At 39.6% G+C, this 13,183-nt stretch overlaps 2 protein-coding genes and 3 non-coding genes across 6 annotated transcripts in view; 3 read left to right on the top strand and 2 right to left on the bottom strand.

Moving 5' to 3' along the window:
* The first annotated feature begins 3,669 nt into the window (after window positions 1–3,669).
* pdcl (phosducin-like) lies at window positions 3,670–10,779 on the top strand. 2 transcript variants are annotated; one of them, XM_088355329.1, is made up of 4 exons: window positions 3,670–3,787; window positions 5,418–5,607; window positions 6,815–6,996; window positions 8,677–10,779. In XM_088355329.1, the coding sequence occupies exons 2-4, from the start codon at window positions 5,436–5,438 to the stop codon at window positions 9,241–9,243; spliced, it is 921 nt and encodes a 306-aa protein (XP_088211455.1). In that variant the 5' UTR covers window positions 3,670–3,787; window positions 5,418–5,435; the 3' UTR covers window positions 9,244–10,779. The 2 variants fall into 2 exon arrangements, with proteins under 2 accessions (XP_088211455.1, XP_088211457.1); XM_088355331.1 differs by lacking the exon at window positions 3,670–3,787 and adding an exon at window positions 3,983–4,093.
* Window positions 10,696–13,183, top strand: part of LOC148350032 (uncharacterized) — a 17,532-nt gene continuing 15,044 nt past the window's right edge. The window contains exons 1-2 of the mRNA XM_088319985.1: window positions 10,696–10,712; window positions 10,868–10,939. Of these exons, the coding sequence (XP_088176111.1) occupies window positions 10,696–10,712; window positions 10,868–10,939 (89 nt within the window). The remainder of the gene's footprint in view (window positions 10,713–10,867; window positions 10,940–13,183) is intronic.
* On the bottom strand, window positions 11,191–11,261 carry trnag-gcc (transfer RNA glycine (anticodon GCC)). Its single transcript has one exon. It is a non-coding gene; the product is annotated as a tRNA-Gly (tRNA).
* trnad-guc (transfer RNA aspartic acid (anticodon GUC)) lies at window positions 11,764–11,835 on the top strand. The gene has a single exon. It is a non-coding gene; the product is annotated as a tRNA-Asp (tRNA).
* Window positions 12,314–12,384, bottom strand: trnag-gcc (transfer RNA glycine (anticodon GCC)). Its single transcript has one exon. It is a non-coding gene; the product is annotated as a tRNA-Gly (tRNA).

The following is a 13,183-nucleotide window of genomic DNA, read 5'->3' as shown; positions in this document are numbered from 1 at the left end:
AAAACATCACGGCGACTGGCTTGCTAGGGTGCTGGTGTTCCTCTTATGACATCACAGCTCAGGATGACAAAGACAAGACAAGCTGCCTTCAAAGTGCATTATCACGGAAAATAATTGGAACATAACGATTAAATATATATAACTTTTGGGGGAAAAAAAACATGTACTATTTCCTCTTTTTTCATGTTTATACATTTGAGATTACCTTTAAGGATAAAGCAGTTGGCAGGTATGTTACAGTTGTGGGCCAATTTCAAAAACTTGTAGAACGTGGAAAGCGCATTAAAATCAGAGGCCTTCAAAGTCTTTGTTTCGATTCTTTGAAATTTCCTCCACCTACTGCTGGCCTCTGTCGGCACATTCTCCCCGCGCCCTCTTTTGGCGCCCAGACATGTGTTTCTTTTGGCAAGACCTAGAAACAAGATAGTCGCCGTGACAACCAGATAACCTCATCACAGGATGTTAAATGTTGACGAAACGCGATATCTCACTGAACAAATCGTTTGGAAAAAGCAGGCTGCAGTGAAGATGGAACAGAACTGTTTTTGTTGTCATTGATTACAATGTTATCAGATTAGACGTGGCACTCCAGGATAAAAATGTGATAAAAGCCTAAAGGAAAAAAATAAGAAAAAAATACGTAGCTCTTAGTGTAGTTTTAATTCCATGCGACTTATAGTCAAGTGCGCCTTATATATGAAGAAATAAAAGCCTAAAGGAAAAAAAAAAGAAAAAAAATACGTAGCTCTTAGTGTAGTTTTAATTCCATGCGACTTATAGTCAAGTGCGCCTTATATATGAAGAAATATAAAAAAGAACACAATTTTAGAGGATGCACCTCAATTCGGTGAACCTCATGGTGTGGAAAATAAGGTGAATTATTCTACATTTTCAAGCATTTTCCAATTCTTCCCATGGTAGTAGCTCTTAACTTGAAAAATAAATCAAAACAGGCTAATTAGAGATCATATGGACTTTCACAGCACAATTAAATTAAATACCATGTGAATAAAAATGGCTAAACTGCTTAGGACAGAGGTCTCCACTGTGGTGCCTGCGGGCACAAGGAAGCCCCCTAAGACTCATAAGGCCGAGTAACCCGCAGACTTGTTCTGAAAATACAGTAACGTGCCGTGCATTTGATACCTAGGCCTTCATCTACAGTCTGAATTAGTGTCTTTTCCGAATCAATCGGCTCCATGAGCTGGCTGTTGGAAGTGAAATTTCCCTCTTTTTGTTTGTGAAGACTCGAGTGGAAAATAGGTGAGGCAAATCCACCAGAGGAATTGAGCAGTCTGACAAAAAGCGTTTCAAGGCGAAATTGTACAGTAGCTTGAAGGAGAACAAGGTGAAGTCGAGAATCAATAAAGTCGTAATTCTTAGTACAGGAAGAAACAAATGAGTTTCACAAACGTTTGGAAAATTAGATACAGTGCCTAGTAAAACCAATGGCCCCCCCCAATTTTTTTCTTATATTGCCACATTTCAGGCCTCAATCCTAAAGCTTTAAAAGTGCTACTATTTTCTAAGAATCAACGATATCTGAGACACAATCTTGAAGTTAAACCAATTTTTTAAATCATACTTACAAAAAAACGAAATGTAGATATTGTAAAAATATTGTCCCACTGTTTTCTCATCTCGGTCCACTGACTCTAGAAGTTCCCTGATGACTTCTCAATGATCCAATGTTGACCTAAATGACTGGCAATGACTAACAGGGTGCATCTGTGTGTCATTAAGTCTCTATTTGAATGCACCTGCTCTAGAATGGGCTCAGATGTCTGTGGGGCGGCATCAGCTCAGGAGGTAGAGCGCTCGTCCTGGGATCAAGAGGTCCCTGTTATTTGTCGTTGCTTTTGGTTAGTTAGTGTGTAAAAAGGGAAAAGTGTGAAGCACATTGTAAAGCGCTTTGGGAGGTTTTTATTGACTTTAAAAGCGCTATAGAAATGCAGACCATATACACACGCAGGTGATTTTAGCCGATTCTGGCTTTAGCCACGCGCCTGGTTCTCTGAAGGCGCCGGACGACACTGCCGCCCAGCGCCGTCAGCTGGGGGAGCCGACAATGTGGACTGCGCGAGAGAGGTGACACAAAGGTCTTGCAACATGTATATCCTGTAATTTTTTTTAAACAAGACTATAAACAGAGACAAAGAAGAACTATGGCGGATAAATACTAAAAAAGCAAGTGAAAATCTCAGCCTGACCCAAACGTTACAGCTTAGAGGTAATATTTTTAAGCCCAAACCTGACCTGAAGGTTTAGTTTCAGGTTTAAGATCTTACCGCTAGGCTGTAAGTGGCGGACAAAACTTGTTCACTCTTGTGAAAGGTCTGCTCACTTAAGAGTTGTCAGACCTTTTACTACTAAATCAAAACAATATATTTCCTTGTGCAGCTTGGTCTCTACAAATTTACCGGCTGTTTGTGCAATGGCTTTAATGCTACCCCCTATCCAATCATAGTTTGTGGAATAGTTGGCGCTCAGAAGCCAACATGGAATCGGCCTGGCTAAACTAACAGATTTCTCGAAAACTGACGTTCCGGGACATACCTTTCGCAATTTTTTGATGAAGGCCTCCAGATATATTTCTGAGCCTGGCAACAACTAGTGGCTGAAAAGTGATCAATGCTTAAATATTAAAACACATCTGGAAGCAGCGCAACCAGAGAGGAGCAATTTGAGGCAGCTGACAGGCAATTAGGAACTTATTTGTGGACAAAATATAATTAAAATCACAAGATTTTGGTTTTTAAAGCTTAAACTGGTCAAAATTGGAATATAGTTAAGCCTAAATAGTGTCATATATAATCTGCAGTTTGCAAAACAGATCTGCAATTTAAAACATACACAGTGAAGAACTGTTAGTTATCACAGTTGCATAATATAATGCACGAAAAGAACAAACGCATAACAACATGATAGGGGTACAAAAAGTCTGGAAATGTTCCCGGTTTTGATAGCCTTTTATGTATATTCAGGTGGGTTATCCGGTAACAAAACAAATGACGTCAGATGACGTCACGCGTCGCAAGCAAAGAATGATCCTCGGTTACGACCTAATCTCATTTCCGTTTTAAAGTTACGAACGGCGCGCACTAAAATCTTTGCTGTTTTTTTCTTTTCTTTTTGACTTTACAGCTTTGTTAGTACACGTTATTAGTGTGTAGTTGGGATAGAGTACAGAGAGAAATGTAAAGAAAATACACATTTGTGCATTTCTTGTACATTATTTATATTGTGATTTCTATCGGTTGAATAGGGAACTTCATGGGAAGACATCCGACATACGTCTTTGTGTTGCTTTCATGTACACTACGAAAAATTTTACACATCCCCAAAAGGAAAAACACTTGAATTTGGGTTGTTTTTTTGCAAAATGTATGACATTGAAGTTAGCCCATTTAAGAATTATATAACATTTTTATATCCTTACGTCGTTTATTTTGGAACAAATTACTTCACTTTTGTACGTATGTGTATCCGAAAAAAGCCCAACCTTTTTTAGTTATCTCATTTGTAAATTTAGTTATCTCTTTGTAAATAGTACACAATCTATTAACTAAAGTCAACAAGGGCAAACAATTACACAAACATTCATACGTTTTCAAGTATGGAACATTTTTACACATCAACGAGTCACGTCGACGCGATAGCGGATTTTCTCTCACGATCGCAAACGCCTCACGCTTAGTGACAGCCTCTGTTAGCAATAGCATTTTAGCCGGGGAGTAGTATCATTGACGCTCGACGACTCACTTCTTCAATAATTGTTAAAACGAAGGTAAAATACGTGGTATACGCGTTAAAATAATAAAGTGTTTTCTTTTAAAGTCAAGAGTTCCAAAATAATTCTTGAATTTGCCTTCAAAAGTAGTTAAATATACGTGGAGTTTAATGCTAAAGCTAACCTGGCTATATTGGTATACTCTTCATTAAATGAGATTATTGGATTGGATTAGATTAGATTAACCTTTCTCTTTGGTTATGGTTTGTGTCGTCGTCACAAGAACACGCCAAACCCAACGTTAAAGTCACTCATAGATGTATTTATATTCAATGAATTATTAATGATTATCCCATGATAACGGTGAGTATGTTTTTTTTCGTGCACAATTTAAATCTGCATTCCTGTCTAACGTCAATTGCTTCCCTTTTGTTTGTACTTCCCTTTGTTAAGCAATAATAAACCTTAAAAACAACGCGGAGCCCATTTACTCACAGAAAGAGATTCTATGTAGAAGAAAAACAAAGATAATTTGTGTAAAAATGCATTGACCAAATATACAACAAAAAACATTGTTTCACTATCTTTCCATTTGCAGTATATTTAGTGTATCTTTAATAATATCGAGTACACAAATTGTTATACGGCGTACACAATTTGAAATGATCAAAACGTGTATACATTGACAGGTACGACCTGCATTGTTGTCTTTTATTGAGTTGTTTAAAATGCAAGAATAGTATAATCTGCATTGTTCTCCGCTTGCCCTAATTTTGCAAAAAGCCTTTCAGACAATTCAGATAAATGTCAGTCTTTATTATTAGGGTTCACTGGGCAAATCTGAACTGGATTATGTGGGAATATTTTGGTGTTTTGAGGCTGCTGTCTTGCTAAGTCAAATTTAGTTCTTTTGATAAAGGTTATATTGTCTTGGGTTAAATAAGAATAAGAGTTTTTATTGCCATTGATTACAGCGTAGTGTGCATTGTACACAATGGGATTAGACGTGGCACTCCAGGATTAGAATGTGATAAAGGAGAAATAATATAATAAAGACAATTTGGATAGGCAATATTTACAGGGTTGTATTTGTGGACTGGCCCAAATTATAAAAGATACATATATATATAATATATTTTTTTTTCCGACACTTTTTGGAGAAGATCAAGTCTCTTAGCCTGTTAGTTAAGAATAAGTCAAGTCATGTTTATTTGTGACGCCCTTAATCACAGAGTCTCAAAGGGCTGCACAGACCACAGATTATTGCAAACCACAGACTATTATGACACCATCCCCTGATCTAAAACCTACCCTGAGGGCAAATAATTCACAGATATCGTCAACATAAAATACAGGTTATTCATATGCTATAGAATAAAAGTGTGTTTTAAGTCTTGACATGCATTTGTTTGTGTACACAGTCGTGTTAGGGTTCGACTGAAGCTACTACTTTTGGTAGAACAATACCATTGTTTCATTAAAAGTAAAATATAGTACTACACAAATTTCAGTCCAAGTCCAGGAAAACATTTTCAGACTATCTTCTGCTTGCTGGACTGTCTACGAAAATTAGAAACGAAGTTCTTTATTTTCTGTGATGCAAAAAATATATATACATATATACATTCTAGATTTATTACAATTGACTAGTAATGAATCCTAAAAGACCAACTGTGCACCATCACAGGAATTGTGAGCCGTTGCCATGACGACACTGGACGACAAGCTCCTCGGAGAGAAGCTGCAGTACTACTACAGCAGCAGCGAGGACGAAGGGAGCGATAACGAAGACGAAGAGAGGGACGGCAAAACCATCCGTGGCGGCGCCGCCGAACCCGAACTCGACTACAGCGCGGACGGCAGCGCGGTCAATACCGGTAACGGAACCCCCGATCGGTTCAGAAACCTTCACTGTCACACAGTCGACCGGTCTTTTCGAATTTCTCTATTCTGATGTGGTTATGAGTTTTCGTGAGTACTGTATAGAGTAGACGTATAGAGTCAAAGGTTGAGGAGAAACAAGACCGGTGCTGGTCAGAAGACAGAGGAAAAGAAAGCTGTCAGCTGCTGCTAGTTGTCGTCCTGTTATGTGTTTGTGTGCCAGATTTGGAGAAAAAAGCGGGGGGTGCTGGAGCCCATCCCAGCGATCGTAATTTATCCTGGTATCTTCTAAGCTACAGCTAACTGTTAACGTGTAGACTAAATGCCACCAGGAGACGCTTCTTTTGAAAAAAAATAAATAAATAAAACACAACAAAAACAATGGAGACACTAATAATTAAAAAAATCAAATGAATAACTTAGATTGTGTGCCTTATGTTTTTTTGCAATACGTGCTTGTTTTAATTTTCAACCCGCGCAGAGCAGTGTTTACAAGTCTACCGTTTGGCATTAAGGCTACACGCTAGCAGTTAGCCTAAGCTAATAAAATAACCAGATAGTTTGCCGATATAATAAGAAATATGGACTTGATAGCAATTTCTCTTACCTGATGTAAAGTGTGCGCTGCAAACCCGAGCATTTTGATGTTGCCTAGGTCCAATCTTTTCACTGTATTGCATTTAACCACAACTCTTTATTTTTTCGATCAAGGGATCCTGTGAATCTTCAATTTTCAATCACTAACAGTTTTTTTTTTAGATTTTGGACCCCTGTAACAACATAACCACATTTTAATATCCTGCTATCAGCAACAGCAGCTGGGTTTTCTTCAATCTCTTGAATCCATTTTAATGATAGAAAGCTAAACTATCAGCGCGTATGCTCGGTGGCATATTATCTCGCTCCAAATTTTGCCTCCAAGTTAAGCCCTACCACCGTATACATCCTAATGTTTCCAGACAAGGAAAAGGTTCTATATTCCGTACAATAACGCGTACTTAAAAACCCCAAATTGGCCAAAAATTTTAACATACAGTGGGTACGATTGGAAAGGCATTCAGTATTTATAGGTGTGCATTACTACTCAAAACTTCACAGGACAGTTGACAAAGATCGTTTTTCGTCAACAACGTCGAGTCATCGTTTTAGCCCTCGTTCACACGGAAAATATAGAAACTTTTGGGACTTATTGTGACCATGCAGGGCCGAAGGGCGTAATCAACGACTGGAGGAAATACAAGCAGCTGGAGGTGGAGCAGAAGCAGGAGCAGAAGAACGAGATGGAGCGTCTTATCAAGAAGCTGTCCATGACTTGTCGCTCTGACTTGGACCTGGAGAAAGATCGAGAGGACCAAAAGAAGCTGCAGGATAAAATCAATGGCAAAGTAAGATCACACACAGACACGTTTCAAAATATTAGATTTATTTAATTAAATCGGGCAATTTGAAGTTTTTTAACTCATTCCGTGTCAAGGAGTTTCGTGCTGTTTTGACTTATTTTTGAAGGCCTACAGAAGTGTGGCTCTGTAACTGTATTGGCATAGGGCACAGTAAAAGAAAGCTTGAACCCTTATGCTTCATTAGAAACTTAAGTATGCTTCTAGCTTTTACCATTGTCTAGTAAACAATAGTTGAACATTTTTAAGTTTCTTGAAAATACTCCTTTTCAAGAAAACTTCTGAGAAAAACGGCTTTTTGTCAAAAGATGCATTTCAGGCAGAGCTTTTGCTTCAGGGCTTCACTTTGCCCGAGGTTTTTGTTGACGTGATCACACAATTTGTGTAACTCTGAGGCCTCACACACACACTCAATCGCTGGATAGAGGAAGCAAAAAACCTCCAAGAAGTGCAGGCTCCTTATTGTGTGGACAAAGATCTGATCAATGCCTTTCCTGCCATCTAGTGGTGATTTATCTAACAGAAATTATTTCCAGAAACTTGATACTGTTTAGCAGCGTCAACGCTTTTAGAACTGCTTGTTTAGATAAAACAAAAAAAAATTAATTATGTTTACGTTTCGGCACTCGGGGACATTGCATTTGGAAACGTGTTTATATGTGATGGCACCGAATGAGTTACAAATGGTGCCAACAATGCTTTTTGGTGCTTTGCCATGGCATTTCTTCTTCCTGATTTATGGCAGCAGGCATTAGTTTGTATGGCATTGTCCTATGAAGCATCACCCCTATGGGTCACATACAAGTGAACAGGTGTATGCTACGCCTAAAATGGTTCTATTAAATGTGTATTAGTGCAAAGATTATGGAAAGACTACATACATTTATGAAAGGTCGTGCAAAGAATTAAGGTAGTGTTGAACAGTGGTAAATTGTAATGTGAAGAACATCTTTATCTATCCTATCCATCTACCTATCTACCTACCTACCTACCTACTTAGGTCATATCCCTCAAGAGGGGTGACTGACAGCAAGACAAACACATACAATAACAAAGAAAATAAAAAGGGGAAAAAAATAGCAAAAAAACACAACAAACATTTTGGGACCATGGCCAACCCAAATGCCCAAACACCCAAACAAGTTAGGCACCTCGGCACCCAAGTCGGTGATGCTTTCGTACCTCCAGATGAAACGGGACACAAGAAAGCGGCCATGTCACTCAGGTCAGGGTGACACAATGCACTCTTCTATTCAACAGCAGGGCCCGACAGCTTTCACTGGTTTACCCCTGCCGCATCATACAGGTGCCCTGCCCATCCCACTATCCTTTCACAAAACCTTTCCATTCATTACTATCACCAAGAACATCTTGCAACTGAAAAAACACAAAATGTGTCTATTTTCACACATTTTCGCGATTTACTCGATTGTATTTCTTGGTCAATGTGCGCACAAGATTAAAAATCACGTACATCACAGCTATATTTGTGGATCTGCAAAACAAATGATTTAGACTGGATTCCTTCTAACAAAAATTGAAAAAGTGGCTTTTGAGAATCCTTAAATAGTGCTTGAATTCGGCCACGAAAAAGGTGTCGAAACCCTATCACGAACTCCGCTATCCCACGTCCGGTCGTTTCTCTGACCACGCGTGGGGTGCCCGCAGATGAGCACGCAGGAGTACAACATGCTCCGGCAGGACAAGGACGACGAGGACTTCCTGCAACACTACCGGGCGCGCCGCATGGAGGAGATGCGGCGGCGGCTGCTCCGGGGCAAGCGCTTCGGCCGGGTCCTGGAGCTCGACGGGGGCGAGGACTTCCTGCTGGCGCTGGACGAAGAAGACAAGAACACGCCCGTCATGGTCCACATCTACGAGCCCGAGGCGGCGGGCTGCCAGGCCATGAGCGGCAGCTTGGCCTGCCTGGCGTGTGAGTACCCCCTGGTCAAGTTTTGCAGCGTCCGCAGCTCGGTCCTGGGCACCAGCTCCCTCTTCCGGGACAGCGCCCTGCCCGCCCTGCTGGTCTACAAAGGCGGCGAGCTGGTGGGTAACTTTGTGCGGCTCACCGATCAGCTGGGCGAGGACTTCTTCGCCGTGGACGTGGAGGCGCTGCTGCGGGAGTACGGGGTCCTACCCGATAAAGCGCACGCCGTCGGCCGGACGCTGCGCAACGGCGCCGTGCTCCAGAGCGTACCCGGCGACGACGACGATTCCGACCTCGACATTGACTAGGGTTAGGGCAGAACATTTGGCCGAGGCGCCCGTCCTGGAGACATCTTCCATTTTTTTGTATTTATTTCTAGATATATATGCAGACATCTACATCTTCGCGTGTGTGGCACAGTTCTGAGGTCATGAGATTGAACCTTCCTATGCGGAGTTTGCATGTTCTCCCCGCGCTTGCGTGGGTTTCCTCCCACATTCCAGAAACATGCTTGTCAGGTTGATTGGCTGGTCTGAATTGTCCCTAGGTATGAATGAGCAAGTGAATTGTCTGTCCCTGTCTGGCAACCAGTTAGGGGTGTCCCCTGCCCACTGACCGAAGATAGCTGGGATGGGCTCCAGCACCCCCGCGACCCTACTGAGGATAAGCAGGGCCGATAATGAATGAATGAATGAATTAACATCTACTTCTTATATGTCTTTACCGTTTAATAGATTCGTTTCACTAAATTGGTTTTGAAACGCTTGCGATAAAAGCCAAATAATACATTAGGTCCATGTTTTCGGCACTTGATTTCATGTTTAGTTTTGTAGTATTCAGGGTTTAAAATTCTTTGAAAATTTAACGTTTTTTTTCAAGGTTTGAAAAGTGCTTGAATTCGATGTGAAGTGCTTGTAAAGGCTTGAAATTCTTTCCATTTTTCTTAGGTTAGGTGTTGGGCTAGGTTTAGGCTCCTCATTAGGGTATTAAACTGAATTTAGGTTAGGTTAGGTGTAGATAGCGTTAGGAAGTAGGGTTTGAGCTCCATGTTAGGGTTCTTAATTGAATGTAGGATTCAAGAATTGGTTTACAAAATAGATGGGGTTTGAAACTAAATTTAAGGCTCTTGTTCTTTTGATCGGCCCTGGATCTGTTGTTTTAATGTTACTGGAAAAAATGGAAAATTGGCTCCGAAAGTCCTTGCAAAGTGCTTGAATTCTGCCATTAAAAAGGTGTACGAACCCTGAATAGTATAGATGGGATTTTAAGTATTCTTGTTGTGTTTTTCTTTAGTATTTATGCAGTAGTATATTTGGGGTATGTATAAATGAATAAAAAAACATTACTTTTAACGTGAGCATAAAGGTAAAAAAACAATGTTAACGTACGATGTTTGAAAAAAGTGTGAAGAATCGTAATTCCACAGTGGTACCTTGTACTTTTCTGTAGTATTTTGGAGTAGATCCAGCCATAGTTCGTTGACCGCAACGAAAGGTAATTTTCCCCGACAACATGATTGCAGGAGTTGGTCAAGAAATTTAGCCAAAATGAGTTGAGCAGATTATTAGCAAAGCGCAAATGTCATCTCATCCACCAAGTCTAGAAAGAAGGTTATGAAGTCGTTTGGGATTTACTTGTCTGTGTTTCGGTCATTTTGCCTCCATCTTGTATGAATTAGGAAAATAAAATGGATAACTTACTGGAAAAAGGGAATACAAAAGGTTTTGGGGATACCCGTAGCAGCAAGATGGCAGACAATCATGTCCACTCCCTCTAGGTCAGCCTCATCTAATGTCAAACAAATGCATGTTTTTCAATCTATTAAAAAATGCATGTTTATATTATAGTTTGTGTCTTGCTTCATAGATAAAACTACAGTATATAATACCAGCTGTCGCTTTTAAATCCTAGTGTGTGTTTTTTGACCACTAGGTGGCACTGTTGTCTAATGCGAGTGAAAACCAGTACTACAGCAAGACATGAGACAAACACCGTCCACCATAGGTATGGATTCCACTATATATATATATACAAATTTTTCGGCCCATGTGTTTTTTTTTAATTCCAAAAATGACCATTGGTATGTTATTGCATATATTTTGCTTAGTATTAAAATTGAGTCTTTTTTTTTCTTTTTCTTTTTCAACTGAAAGTTAACTTTTTTATCAGTAGAAGAAAACGATTTTTACACCCTGTCCCTTGGAGTTAACCAAGTCTTAATGGTAAAATGTAACATTAGGTTTTTAAAAGGAAGTTGCATTGGCCGGGAATCGAACCCGGGCCTCCCGCGTGGCAGGCGAGAATTCTACCACTGAACCACCAATGCTTGGCGAGATGGCGGCCTAAACGTAATAAAGACAACATGAGAAAGCCTGTCACCGGTGATTTCTAGTATCTATATGTATATAAACATTGCTAACCTATTTTGAAATGTTTAGCCTATTTTTGTTTCTAACACTGGAAGAAAACAAAATAAACACGATATAAAGTAGTTTACTCTCCTTTTGCTAGAGCGGAGTCATAAAACACTAAAGCATGTCGCCCGATAGTTTGTATGATTTGTGCTCTTTCAATTGATATCATTTCCTTTCTATTCAATGTACATAACCCTTTATAGCGGCGGAATTGTTCCCTCCCTGTTACAACAAAGCATTTCATCTTGGTTAGTCATTTTGCTGTAGGAGAATGTTGGATTTGATCTTATTTTGAAAATATTTTGTCAGGGATCAGTGAAAACAATGACAATTTTTTTTTCTCAAGACAAATATTATGTACAGAGATGCACAGAATTCGGTAGAAATTCTCTTCTTCGATCCCTGTTTTCTATCTCCTCGTTAGTATAGTGGTCAGTATCCCCGCCTGTCACGCGGGAGACCGGGGTTCAATTCCCCGACGGGGAGGTTACCTGTTACGACATTTGGGTGCAAGTTTTATTCATATTATATTTTTCTGTCAAATTTATTTTCCGACTGCGGAGGCCAACTTTCTTTTTTAAACTGAATGATACCTTTTTTGTTACTACTACCAACGGTAATTTTATATGGAGTTTTAAAATAATCATGTGATGAGTTAATGATTATGTTATAACAAGGTGGTATTGGAATTTGTGTTAGTCCATTAATCATATTTCTACGGAATTACAATTCTAGAAATAAATGTTTAATGATAAATGATATTAGTTTTCCTTGTTAGGTCCGAACATTAGAAAAAAATGGACCATTGTTTTTCCACTTTCACATGCGAACTGTGTACATGAGTAGGAGGGTGGTCCTTAAAATGAAACGATGAGTTAGTAAGAATTGTCCGAAGAGAAAACACCATATTGCAAAATATATGCAATACACAGGTATTTCAAAATCAGTACTGAAAAAGGATTGTTGCATTGGCCGGGAATCGAACCCGGGCCTCCCGCGTGGCAGGCGAGAATTCTACCACTGAACCACCAATGCTTGGTATTAACTGGCGGGTACAGTTGGAACACAACATATCCACCAAGACTGGTTGTCCTAAAATAGATAGCAAGAAAGATAGATACTTAAAATAGAGTACACATAACAGTTAATATAAACCACGATAACTAGAGTAGTTAATTCCCCGTCACCAAGCACGCAAAATATAACTACATATATTGCCAATCGCTTTGAAAAATGCACTATTTGTTTTCAATTTCGCTGCTAAATGATATTACACTTCTTCACATCGCTCTATAGTTACTATGTACTCCTTTTCATTGCACGATTATTCTCTTGTAAGGCTTTTGTTACGTGTTTACCCTGGAGTGCCATGTCTAATCTCGTTAGAAACAATGTTCAATATGTCGTTATCGATGCCAAGTGTATTGGTATAGCTTTGGATCACAAGCAGTCTTAAAAACGACACACAACATGAAGTATAGCTCATAACAGGAAGTCCATCTTCTGATTCATAATCTTTTGAATACAGGTGTGTTTAAAAGCATACATTTAAACAGTTCATCTGAGGTTGACGATTGAATCCCAGAGAGCAGGGCATCCCACGACACAGGGGCCAGAATACACTCCCGGATTTCTTCTTGGCTCTTGGGATTGACTGTCATTTTCAGAGCGAAGCAGGAAATCAGATCCACTATCATATTTCTCAATGACAGTAAAAACATTTCAAATGCATTCGATTCAGTCACAGTCTAGTATTTCAACTGGATAATGTAGTATTTGATATTCGCTTACGAAAATAACAAGGCATGAAAACAGAACGGAATGATTCAGGGTT

The sequence above is a fragment of the Urocampus carinirostris genome, chromosome 16 (genome assembly GCF_059441175.1).
Source record: "Urocampus carinirostris isolate Australia breed hairy pipefish chromosome 16, RoL_Ucar_1.0, whole genome shotgun sequence".
Taxonomy (NCBI): domain Eukaryota; kingdom Metazoa; phylum Chordata; class Actinopteri; order Syngnathiformes; family Syngnathidae; genus Urocampus; species Urocampus carinirostris.
This window is presented reverse-complemented; position numbering and strand designations above follow the sequence as displayed.